This window comes from Camelus bactrianus, chromosome 20, assembly GCF_048773025.1.
Source record: "Camelus bactrianus isolate YW-2024 breed Bactrian camel chromosome 20, ASM4877302v1, whole genome shotgun sequence".
Lineage (NCBI taxonomy): Eukaryota > Metazoa > Chordata > Mammalia > Artiodactyla > Camelidae > Camelus > Camelus bactrianus.
This window is the reverse complement of record NC_133558.1, coordinates 17,012,205-17,025,405: the sequence shown is the minus strand read 5'-3', so window position 1 is coordinate 17,025,405 and position 13,201 is coordinate 17,012,205. Positions and strand designations below refer to the sequence as shown.

General features: G+C 40.4%; 1 protein-coding gene across 5 annotated transcripts in view; it reads right to left on the bottom strand.

Annotated features, from left to right (window-relative positions):
* Positions 1-13,201, bottom strand: part of CARMIL1 (capping protein regulator and myosin 1 linker 1) — a 280,855-nt gene that overhangs the window by 77,088 nt on the left and 190,566 nt on the right. For all 5 annotated transcript variants that reach the window (XM_010974227.3, XM_010974228.3, XM_010974229.2 and 2 more), the window contains 3 exons: positions 8,886-9,058; positions 7,290-7,358; positions 4,448-4,541 (listed from right to left, as the gene is read on the bottom strand). In XM_010974227.3, coding sequence (XP_010972529.2) covers positions 4,448-4,541; positions 7,290-7,358; positions 8,886-9,058 — 336 coding nt within the window. The remainder of the gene's footprint in view (positions 1-4,447; positions 4,542-7,289; positions 7,359-8,885; positions 9,059-13,201) is intronic.

The window sequence follows — 13,201 nt, the reverse complement described above, 5'->3', positions numbered from 1 at the left end:
AACTCCAATAAGTATGAGCTTTAAAGTCACCAATTTTCATTTTTAAATACCCACAAATTTTGTAATTAACATTTGCAGACTCTGCATATGTGCTTTGTTTCTTCTTTGATCCTCCCCTCTTTTCTCGCCTTCTCTGGTTTTAAGTACTATATATGATTGCACTTTTGTCTCCTGTCTTAGAATATTAATTATACTTCCTTCTAAATATTTAGTGGTTGACCTACTGTTTGCAATATACATTTACAATTAATCCAACTCCTCTTTCAAATAACACTACAATTGCCCCTTGAACAACACGGATTTGAACTGCACAGGACCACTTATAAACAGATATTTTTCAATAGTAAATGCTACAGTACTTCACAGTCCATGATTGGATGAATCCATAGATGCAGAGAAGGAGGGCCAACTCTGCGTTATACTGGGATTAACCCTCCTGCTGTGCAAGAGTCAATTAGACACCATTTCACAAGTAACGCAGGTAGCAGATTAGAGAGTATTGCCAATTTCTCCCTTTCATCCCTTGTACCACTCCTATCTTAGAAATTCTTTATTCCTTCTTTATTTTTGAAGGAAAACTTTTCTAAATACAGAATTCTAGGCTGTTGGGTTTTTTCCTTCAACACTTTAAATAGTTCACTCCACTTTCTTCTTGCTTGCATGATTTCTGACTCAAAGTCTGACATGATTCTTACTCTTATTTCCCAATATGTAAGGTGTATTTTTCTCTGGCTTCTTTCAACATTTTCTCTTTGTCTTTGGTTTTCTGCAATTTGAATATGATATACTTTTATGTAATTTTTTAAAAAATTTATTCTGCTTGGTGTTTTCTGAGATCCCTGATCTGTCATTAATTTTAGAAAAATTCTCAGTCATTATGACTTTAGATATTTCTTCTGTTACTTTCTCTTTCTTTTCCTTCTGGTATCCCCATTACATGAACATTCAATCTTTTGTAACCATCCCACAATTCTGGGATACTCTGTTCTGTTTTTCCTCTTTGCATTTCAGTTTGGCAAGTTTCTACTGACATAGTTCAAAGCTCAATGATTCTTTCCTCAGCTGTGTCCAGTCCACTGATGAGCTCATAAAAGGCATTTTTTTCATCTCTCACAGCATTTCTGATCTCTAGCACTTCCTTTCGATTTTTTTCCTAAGAGTTTCTATCTCTCTGCTTTTATTACCTATCTGTGCTTACATGTGCTTTACTTTCTCCATGAGAACCCTTAATATATTGAACACAGTTATTCTGATAATTCCAAAATCTGGATCATAGCTGAGTCTGGTTCTGACACTTGCTTTGTCTCTTCACACTGTGGTTTTTTCTTGTCTTTTAACACCCCTTGTAATTTTTTGTTGAAAGCCAGATATGATGTATCTAGTAATAGGAACTGAGGTAATCAGTCTTTATATGCGAGGTTTTTATGCTAATCTGGCTAGCGGCTGGGTTGTGTTGAATGTCTGCTTTAACTGTATGTGCCAGATGCTTTAATTTCTTCTATTGACCTTGTTTTTGTCTCCCCTGATGTTCTTGGGTTCTCTAGAAGCTCCTTCTAAAAGAGAGTATCTTACAGCTTTGCTCATTTGTAAATCACTATTATTACATGTGGTGTGTGATGTAAATACAATAGGGTCAGAAGTGTTTCTTGGCCTTTTTTTTTTTTCTCTCTCCCCTCCCTTATATGAAACAGGAAGGCTGGAGGGGGCTGCAGTGGCCTGTCTTCCACTAGGTCAGAGAAGGCTCTAGAATATTCCCCTGGATAGTAAGCCTCTGTTATGAAAAAATGGTTACTTTTTCCCTTCCCTCTGTCATAAATATGAGTGAATTATCCCCCAGTCTGTACTGTGATAATTTGTTGGGGCTCTTGCAACTAAAACCCATGTCAGGGCCTCCCTAAAACTTAGCCCCTAGGAGTTTTCAACTCTTTAACTAGTCCACATTAAGCCTCCAGCAATTCGTCAATTTTAAGCACTTTTAAAGCATTCTTGAGTCACTGGCTCCACTAGCTTCTGTTCCTGATAAGCTCATCTCAGTTTTGATTCACTGTGATTCTCTGTATTACCATCTCTCTAGTTTCCAGGGTGACAGTCTACCTTGTAACCTCAATTCTCTGGCAGATATAAGAAAAGTCACTGATTTTCTGTTTGTTAAGCAATTTTTCTTGTTTTTAACTTTTAAAAAAATTTAAGGTTTTTTTTTGGTGGGGGGGATTAGGTTTATTTATTTATTTATTATTGTTTTTTTTAATGGAGATACTGGAAATTGAACCAAGGACCTCATACATGCTAATCATGCACTCTATCACTGAGCTATACCCTCTCCCCGAGCAATTTTTCTTGTCGTGAGGATTGGAATGAGGACTTCCCAACTATTTACATGTCTAATCTGAACCCAGAAACCCGGTTTCTGTAGAATATGTCTTTTGCTATAAGCTGACTAATAACCTTGAGGAAAGTATAAAGGTAACTAACATTTGTATATTGCTTTTTGGTCTACAAACTGCATTTCACATATACTACCTCATTTGATCCTCATGGCTACTTTAGGCAACTTAGCCACTCTGTCCTTCAGTTTTCTTATGCGTAAAATGAAGATATAATAGAACCTATCTCATGGGCTTATTTTAAAGATTACTGTTGTTAATTTATGTAAGTCATTCAAAATACTGTCAGGCTCCAGGTAAGAACTATATGCTAACTGTCAGCTAAACACTGTTACTGTGTAGCTGTATTTTTTATGTAGATGAAGAAACTAAAGTTCAGAAAAATTAAGTAACCTACTGAACTTACAAAGCTGGTAAGAGTTTAATTTAGTCAGGTCTTCTGAATCCAAATCTGAGATGGTTTCTTCTGCTACACCACAAATTTCCCTCCCCATCTCACTCCTTGTATTCACTGAATGTCTAAAGAACATCCAAGCACGCACTGCAGGCACTGCACTAGCTTCTGAGAAAAAAAAAAAAAAAAGATGAAAAATACAAGCTCTGCCTCCAAAGAGCTCACAGTCACTGGAAGAAAGAATGATGGAGGCAGGTGACTGAAAACAATGTCACAAGACCAGTGACAGCGCCACAGGAAATTCTGAGAAGACCACCGCCCTAGTAGGGGAAAGGGACTCTGAGAAGTCTTCCTGGATCCGCTGACCCTTGATTCAGTCTCAACAGACAAGCACCGTGGTGGGGAGTATCACCTGGCTTAGAGAAGTGCTGCTCAAACTCTCCCATCACCAGGAGAGCTTGGAAAAACAGACACTGAGTCCCACCAATTCTGCATTTTGAACAAGTTCCCAGAGTTAGAGCAAAACAAAGAATAAGGGTTGGTAAGTGATGACATTGGCAATGAATGGGAGGCAGACAAACAGAAATTCCTGGACAGAATTTCATGCCAAGTTAAGGAGATTTGGCTTTATCCTAAAAGCCACTGGAGAGGAATGGATTGAAGGTTTCAGTCTGATCAAATTTACCATGATGTAAGATGGCTAACTCTGACTGCAACATGGAAAACAGACAAGGGGATCCTAGTGAGGGATGATGAGGTTTGAATAAAGGCATCTGTAACAGGAATAGAGGGAAGAAGAGCTAATGAAGAGATTTATGCTCTACAATCAGTAAACTTGGTGACTGACTGCCTTTGGAAGATACGGAGGGGGGAGAGGAAAAAAAAAAAACAAGCTTAGGAGACTGGACAAAGATTGGTACCACCAGATGAAAGAACAAAGAGGGAAGAAAGATTTCAAAGATTCTCTAAATAATGCCATAATAAAGGTGGAGTAGGCTCCTTCAGATGGGAAATATTTGAGCATATCTAACAGTGGAAAGAAAGGTCATCATAACCACAAACAGAGAAGGAGAGAAGGACGAAGATACGGGAAAGTGAGGGAATGACGCACAGAGGGAATTCCAGCACAGGGCAGAGACGGGGGGATGGAGGCGGAGGGGTTGTCAAAGGCACTGCGGATGGCTGGACTTTGAAGGAGAAGCTATCCCTCATCCTCTGGGGTTGCCAGAAAGGAGGTGAGAACGAGTATGGATTTAGACACATTTATAGACAAAGATGATAAAGCGAGATCTCACTAATACCCTAAACTTCTTGATGAAGAAAGAAAGGAAGGCTCTAGCTGTGGAGAATGAAGGGGATGAACGTCGTGCTGATTACATTCAGTTCCACACAATCTCCAAAGGACCAACAGGAAGTTATCTATGCTTAGGCTCTGGTGTGTTGATGCTGTAAGAGTGTTATTTTACTCCACTTCAATTTCATGACAGGTTTTAGTCTTTCTTATTTTATTCCACCCCAAGTCATGCATTATGCCCGTCGTGATCGTAAGAACACAAGCTGATGTGAAAAAACCTTTGTAAAATACAAAGCCCTGTTCATACGTTCAGAACTATTATTAACATAATTCAAATACGAATTTATTACAATTAAGCTACTGATTCTTCAATACCTTCTGCAGAGCCTCTTCTGTTTTCTCAGGGTTTGTTTTTAAGGCTTGAGAAGCATCATACATAGGAATTGGCATAAATCTCAACGTGTAGTTCCTAGAAAAAAAGAGAAAATAGTATGTTTATTTAAAAATAACTTCCTATTACCTTAATTCAGCACTCTTTTTTAAAATCCCAAAACAGAGTTGTCCAAGTATCTCAGAAAATTCTAAACCACCGACCATCTCAGGCCCCTCGATTGCAGATCAGTAACCTCTCATATCCATGTGTGTGACCTCATCAATTCACACTGTCTACGAAGCTGACACACCTTTAAGGAAGCCGGTTTTGTTGTTCTGCTTTCAGTTTTAGATTACAGCAAGGACAGTATTTTCAAATTGGGACTGGAGAGACAGACAAGAGACAAAGGCTAGGAAAAAAAAGTCCAGCATCAACTTGCGACTTGGACTTCTCTTATTGCTAGTTAGTCACCCACAAAACTGAGGGTACCTTGATCACCACAGTGACAACGTATCATAAACCCAGGATGCTAGAGAAAAAATCGAGAACAAAACCCAAACATCTGCTCGCAAAGTAAAGGACACTAGCATCCATAAAAACAGTCTGTTCGGGCTCTGGGCTCCTATAAATAAACCGAGTCCAAGGCCACTGACTGTCTTTAGAAAAGCTTCCTGCCTCGGTCACCACCCTGACCTCGGCAGGTCCTTGCAGTTTGCACCCAAAATCAGCCTGGGTCCCCTGGGCTCTGGACGCCAAGCAAAGCAGCTGTGAGACACCGTGTCTATGTATTACCTCGCTGCTATGGACCAGCTGATTAGACAGAGAAGGCAAGGGTGAGTCATTTTGGGGTGAGGAAGGCAGAACCCTGCATCCACACACTGGCCTTGGAGCCTGACCACGCTACAAACTGCTAAATGTCCAGAAGACTGCTCACACCCACTCCCCTACCACAAGCCCAAGCACTGGAGATGCTTCTCTCCTATACCAAAAGCGTCTGTTTCTACATGACACTCAAGATGAATAATCTTTCGGGCCACGTTGGTGGCAATGGGTGCCCTAGAATCACACAATCAGCTGGCTTGTCTTTGGTCTCTAAATAAACAGCACTTGCAATGTGATTCTTACGGGTATTTAGATGACTTCTACCGGAAGAATAAATTAACAACTAATTCCTAAAATAGGCACTAGTAATAAAGAAACAATAAAGAAAATAAACAGCCATCTTAATAATAGCAGTAATCTGGATGGATACCTAATGGGAAAAATGTTCTTCCTCCAGTCCGACTTACAGGGAGGCTTAAAGTAAAATCAACAGCCAAGAAAAGGCTGTTATCTCCATAATTTTAACTTTTACTTTAGCTTTGTTTCAGCAAAATTGGTTTTGCTTGACTTAAGAGGAGCCAGCCAACTGAAACTAAGAGACAACGTGTCTTTTTTTGCAGCCCTGAAGATTTTCTTTTCTCTCATCCAATTTTCATCCTGATTCAGACCAGCCCAGGTTATTTAAACCAAATGTGGTTTCAAACCATTGGCCTCTTGGAGCACAGTGTACATAATGGACTGTAATCCAGGGAGCCCTACTGTCAGCCTGGAGATGCGGGGTACTGGGTGTGCATCCTCTGGGCTTCTCACAAGGACCTATCTGGGCTGGCAGTCCAGAACATCATCAGGGCGGCAGCTGTGCTGTTAGCACCCAAAGGCAGCTATGTGTAAGTAAATGTTTCCATTATAAAGGTTTTGTGGTACAATAGGAGTTAAGTGTAGGTGGTTCTGCAAACACAACAGGCTCCCAAGAAGGACAGTCGTGGTGGCTGGATGGGGTAAGCTGCCTTCTCCATGTTGTGATGGCCTGTGGTGGCCACTTTGACCTCTCGGCTAAAGCAGAATCACAGGATTTAGAACTGGAAGGCACTCAGAGATCATTTACTGTGACTGTCTCACTTTATAAAGGAAAAATTCATCAAAAAGGTGAAATGCTTTTCTCAAGGTCATAAGCTGACTGATGACAGAGCTGGAAGCTGAATGCAGGCATCCAGGCCTAGGGTTTTATCCAGGGCGTCACATTGGGCATGAGTGCCACTGAACAGGCCATGCAAGGGGGGAAATCTGGGAAAACGCAAAATAATGAGCACGGCCTCCCCTTCCCCAGGGGACCACCTTCTATGGTACTGGCCCCTTATTTCCCTCCTACATTTTGTAACCTCTCATTTTTAATGCTATAAATCTGCTTTGATCATTTTTGCCATTAGAATATAATATGAGGACGAAGAGCACAGAAAGAAACAGATTTCTAGCATTTTTTCCAGCCACATATGTATTCGTATTTCCTCATTTGGTTTTCTGGGAAAGTAAATTTGGCAATAAGTAATGATTGCCAACTTTAGTCACAAAGGTAATAAGAAAGCCTTTTATAGAAATGAGACCAGTGAGCTCTGGCCTTACCATTTCATCAATTTTATTTTTATTTCCTGGACCTCAGCTTCCTTCTCACCCCTGGATTCAGAGTTGTCATCATGGGCAAAAAAAAGCAAGACCCAGTGGATGCACAGTTAAAACCACGAGGAGGAGGAAGCAGGCAAGGCAACCAGTGTGTACCCCCTGCCGCCCCCCTATCCCCCACCACAATCTTCGGCAGAACAAACATCTCCACCCTTGTTTTACAGACGAAGAAACTCACACCAGAAGAAAGGCAGTGTCTTCCCAGGTCCTGTGGCTGGTGATCAGTAGACTAACTCAGACCCAGATCTTCTGATTCCCAATCATTACTTCTATTATTCCATAGGTAGTACAAACACCAATGGCTCTTTCCAATTTTCCTAGAAAGATGTCCCAAGTAAAACTTACTTTTCCATAGCAACAGCTATATCTTGAAAGCCTTGAGCCGTAATGTTGTTCTTGTCCCATATAACAGTCCTGTTCAAAAACCAAATCACATAAATGATCAGACACTTAAGAATGGAGGAAATCATTCTCCCGTTGCACATAAATCTCTTACAGGCAACACTCTCTAGATATATTTGTACAATGAGCAATGGATAATGTTCAGCTTTGTTTCAAACAAGGGAAAAATGAGCATTCCACCCAACATTATATTCCAAACCCATTTACTACTCAAGTAGGATGAAAATACACACTTCAATGCAAAAGCGCACACATTAAGTTACCATTAAGTTACCAAATGCTTTACCAGCCAGAGAGCTCTAAAACCTGACTTCCCTGATATTCTCATAACATACTCTCCAAAGAGCATTCTAGCATTCATGTCTCAGGCTGAAGCTATTTATAAAAGATACTAAACAGTCTCATGTCCAACATAAAGAATTTCAGGTACTGAGACTTTTCTCCATTCGAAACATCTAGAAGTAACCTGGTATTTTCTTTTGTTTCATCACTGCCCTGACGTGGTGTGACCAGCCAGCCCAACCACTTTGTTCACTCTGCCGGCAAAACCTCAGTTACTATAAGGAGGTTGTTGATGTTTTAAACACCAAATCTATTTTGGAAGAAAAGTATTACTTTACTTTCAGAACGGGAACACTTCAGAAGTATTTTTGGACACATCAATTCACCTGACACGTGAAATGGCTTTTATTTGTCTGAATGCTCCCAGACTCCCGACCTCTGACTGCTTTCCCTTCCTAACCTCAAAGACGTTCTTTACGTACATATTGGCAATTTCAAAGAAATTGCTCCAGGTTTTGGCCTTTGCCTTCATTTTAGACAGAAGGTTCAGGCTCTGCCTTACACTGGAGAGCCAGGGAAACAACAAGAGCCCTGGAGGAGGAATGTGAATTAACTCTTCCTTCACCAGACTGCTGGACTAGGGAGCAACCAGATCTCTCTAAATGATGGATGGTAACGTGGTTACCAGGTAACTAGTCCCTTAGAGAAGCGGCTACCACACAGCTCATCCTTAAGGAAAGCCATGCTTGGGAAGCACTATGGATGAAAACCACTAACCAGAACAGTCAGCATCCAGTATGAACCTGCCTTTGACCCAGAGGACTTCCTGGATCCCTTGGGCTTTAAGTCTTTATACTGGCAGGAGTGGGAAGGGAAGATAAGACACTGGACTCGCAACCAAGTACAGGGAAGCCCCTTGTGTTATTCCTCCAGTCTTCCCAGCTCTGCTCATTTGGCACTGCCAACAAACCCCTCCTCTGCTTCTCACTGCCTTCCTTGAACATTGGTGGGTGGTCATCACTGCTGTAAAATGAGAAACCTCAATGGTTCTCAAGTGTACCTCACAGTGGAAATCTTTAAGACAGCAGTTTGAAGGAATGATGTGTCTAAATTTGGCAATACCCTCCCCTCCTTTTTTGATAGAAGACTTGAAACTGACGCCTCTTCTCCCCAGCTGGCCACCTGGGAAACTCAGCCTCACTCTGGCGCAGCTGGCTCCCTGAGGCTTGCTGGTCAGCCTCTGCCTCACCAGCCTACCTGAGCTTGGTGTTGATCTGCAGTGCCTTGGCCAGCATCTTCGCTCCCATGTCCCCCATTCCATTCCCACTGATGTCCACTTTGGTCAGGGAGGTGTTGCTTCCCAGGGCATTGATGATGATGGTGACCTCAGTCTTGAGTTTCGAGTCGGCCAGGGACAGGGACTGCAGAGGCTATAGAGAGAACACCAGGCAGCACTCACACAGCCTCATCAGAGCTGCCACCACTCCCGCTGACCCGCGCCATGGAGAATCATTAGGGGAGGTACCCACTGCACAAACACAAAGGGTCTCATTTTGAAACTTCAGGCTAAAAGACATTGATGAATGGGGCCTGAAGGTTCTGGCATAAAATGAACTTTTGGAGTCAAACAAGAAGAGCCTGTGTTTTAATGCTGAATACCAGCCACCTCTCTCCTAAGGGAAGCTGTAGAAAGATATGTAGTGTGGGAAATGCAGCTCTTTTGAAGTAGAGGATGGGAAGAAAGAAAGAAAAATACTACACAAAAATGTCTGTGCTTCAGTTTAGGTACACGATCCCTTTTCACCCATTTTATTTCTACATAAGGTAACGTGACATCTTAAAATCCTAGTAGAGGATAAATGCAAAATAAAAACCAGCCAAGATCAATCATAGCTGACATTCATTGAACACTTACTAGGATTAACCACTATTTAAGCTTTTTACTCAGTTAATCCTCCCAGTAACCCAATACTTAGGTATTAGTAAACGAGGCACTATTACCCTTGTTTCTCAAATGAGAAATAGAAAGGTTAAGTCACTCAACCAAGGTCACACAGAAAAGTAGCTAAACAGGAACCAGTCTGGTTGCCAATTTTGTGTGTTTAATTCCTACACAACATTGCCCCTATTAGCTCATCCTACATCTTTCTGATCTTCACTCTTAGCTTTGCTTTATGAGAACTAATCAGAAGACCTACTTAAAATCAAAAAAAAAAAAAAGTCAAATATGTGTGACCTTTTCATTACCATATGCTGTATGGTGAATCCAAGCCAACCCACTCACTGCCCATTTAGGGTAGAGACTGAAAGCCACTCAGCCTGGAGACAGGTTTTGTTTGGTCTGCACAGTATGTGACCCTCCCTCACTCCCCCCAAAATATAGGGCTCCCTCCTTACACCCAGCTCACATCTGCTTGTTCCTGTCACTTTCCCAGCCTTTGGGGTATTTCAGTTTGTAATCCATGATTTCAGCCATCACTGAACTGATGAGGTGGTGAGAATTCCAGGACTTGAACCAACGTTGCTCTAAAAGTCAGAACTAAGACTTCCTTGGGCAATTTGGATGTCTTCCGGGTTGCGTGAGGCACCCTCTGTTGGCCCAGCCATGCTAAACCTTTCTATGTGCATATTCCATAAGCAGTTCTGACTTTACAGGGAAGTGGATGCAGGAAGCAGTTTCTAGAATCATCTATGACAGGTTCCATGGTAACCCGTGGAACTGGGATTCTCGGAATGTGCTGGGTGGACTGTCTGACCCACACACAAATCCTGGGCTGGATCCACATCCACTCAACCACTGAACATTGACTTCCAACAGAAAACCTGCTCAAGGCACATCTGCCAAAAGGCTCAGGAGGCGGGAAGAGGGTGTTGCTGGTTTCAAGACTCAGACAGCCACAAAGTGGCATTATGCATTTGGTTATAATTTTCCCAAGCGACTATACTTACTGTCCTTATTGTCAGAATTTGACCATGTTTTCTAAACTTAATACATCTATGATAAAATCAAAAGGTAATATAGTATAGTAATTAGTAGCAAAAATTTTTAAGTTAAATGGCATATTAAGTGCTAGGGCAATTGAGAACTCAGCCCAAAAGCCTGCACATGCTTAGACTCAGGCGGGTTTAGGGAGATGACTTCAATTTTCTTAAGATTCTACATTCAAGTAAATGGAAAAAAACTTAACTAAAAATGCTTCAGACTCGGGAAACTCAATGTTTTAAATAAAAACATATGCACTGTTGCTTTAATAAAAAAGCTGTAATTGCATCTCCCATCATTTCAGTAAGCTCTATTCAGCTACTACAAAAATGATATATTACGGTTTCTTCCTAATACTGGAAAACTGCCAAGTCTCCAAGCTGGTGAGCACCAATTCCAGTACTATATTCAAACTCTAATACACCCCAGTTAACACTTAAAAATAATAGGCAGAGTCATTAACGCGAACAGAACAGCCTGAGTTGCATGCACATTTATAAGGTCATCCCTTCATGATTTACTGCCCTTCCAGGTAACATACCTATTTGAAATCTTACTATTTCTGTTCGTAGCTGAACATGCTTAATCTGACAAGCTGTATCCTTGCTACAGACACTCCCAGGACAACCACATTCTGTTCTACTGGTCAGAGCATGGGTTTGTATGTAATACTTCAAAACAAGAATGCCTGCCATCTTGGCCCCTCAGTGTTACCATCCCTTGATTCTAGGGGCAGCTGCCTGACAACCACTGTCTAGAGTTGAAGGCAACACTGGAGCCTGTGCATCTAGGTTTTCCAACTGAACCTAACGAGCACTACCGGGCAAATGAAGTATTCCACGGGCTGTCTAAAAACAAGCTCTACAAACACAAGGTCAGAATATAAAAAGCAAAAACCTTTAAAAAAAAAAAAAATGAGCCCCATGGTGCCAGTTATTGGTGGAATTTTTATAGTGACGAGACTCAACTCCTAATCATTTTAAATTGTTTTGCACATTACTGATTCAGAAATAGGGGGAAAAATAGAAGGTAATTGCTTTTTGAAAAAGCCACCTACTTTTCTATGACATGAACATAAAAGGGTATTCACCATACGTTATTAGTGGCACACTTCTCAAATTTATAACTTGACAGAATTCACATTTACACAGCAAACTTTACCACCTGCAAATATGTTTTTAGGTGTGTTTAAAATATGAAGATTATCTTTAAGTAGGACACTTTGAAAATTATAGAAACAGAGTTTGAAGACCACTGTGTAATAATAAGCAAAACATGAAATTAAGAAATATTTTTTTCATAAAATATAAATTTTCCTAAAATATGTGCTCAGAATCAAGTATTTGAGGATGGCTATTAAATAGGATTCGACAATATTGGCTTCCCCAGTCTTTTCAAACTGGACAGATACTGGGAAAATCAAAATCTCTAATAAAGCAGGATGGTGTAAAATCAAATTAAATATGTCACACAAACTGCATAAATTCTGAAACATGTAAACTGTATTCTAATTATGCCTCTAACTTTAATAACCCAGTATAAGAGTAACAAAATATGGGGTTTATTAGCAAGTGAAGACAAAGAGAGGTGCTTGGATTCATTAAATAATAATGAGTTTCATTTCTAGCCCACAGGTTCGAAATTATATCCACACAATGAAGAGGCAGGACAACAGAATTTTCTCCTGCCCCCCCTCCAGATCAGAGCCCCAGAAAGCAGTATGGGCAACAGCAAGCAAGGAAAAGTACCATCTCCATCTCTCCTGGAACCGTGGCTTTCCAGGAAAATTTAGTTTACCATTATAGTAGAATCTGCTATTATTACCCCATATGAATTCAAGAGGGAAAATGATTACCTTTTTAAAATGTGACATTATCTCACATGAATAAATGTGACACATCTCACATAATTCAGAGTGATAGGAAATCACTCGTGACCTACCAAACTAGCTATCAGGAAACACGAATATGAATCTTCAGTATACAAACTGATTTGGATTTTAGGAACCATAAAAGCTCTTAAGTAGCCGAATAGGACTAAGATAGGAAAGGGATAGAATCTTAAAAGGCATCAGTAAAGTTTAGGATTAACATATATATAAAACTGCATATAAAATAGATAAACAAGGACCTACTGTATAGCACAGGGAACTATACTCAATTTCTTGTAATAAGCTATAATGGAAAAGAATCTGAAAATACATGTGCATACATATGTATGTATATGTATAACTGAATCACTTTGCTGTACACCCGAAACTAACATTGTGAATCAACTATACTTCAATAAAAAATAAAACTTAAAAAAAATCAGTAAGATATAAGATGTGATACACTAGGTTTCAATGAAAGGAATAAATGGTAGAGTGCTTCTTGCTTTGACCATAAAATGTCTTTTTTTTTCTAATGCACTCCTAGGGGCAGCAAAATAGGATACTATTTGAAATTAAATTAAATGAACCAAGTCTTAGCCAGGAGCAACTAAAGTGGGGGGAAATGTAAGAAGGATTATTAGAGCTCTAGACACAATTTAAGATGAGGGACAACTTTCTGAGTCTCTTGTAATTCTGCATAATTACTAGACAAAATTC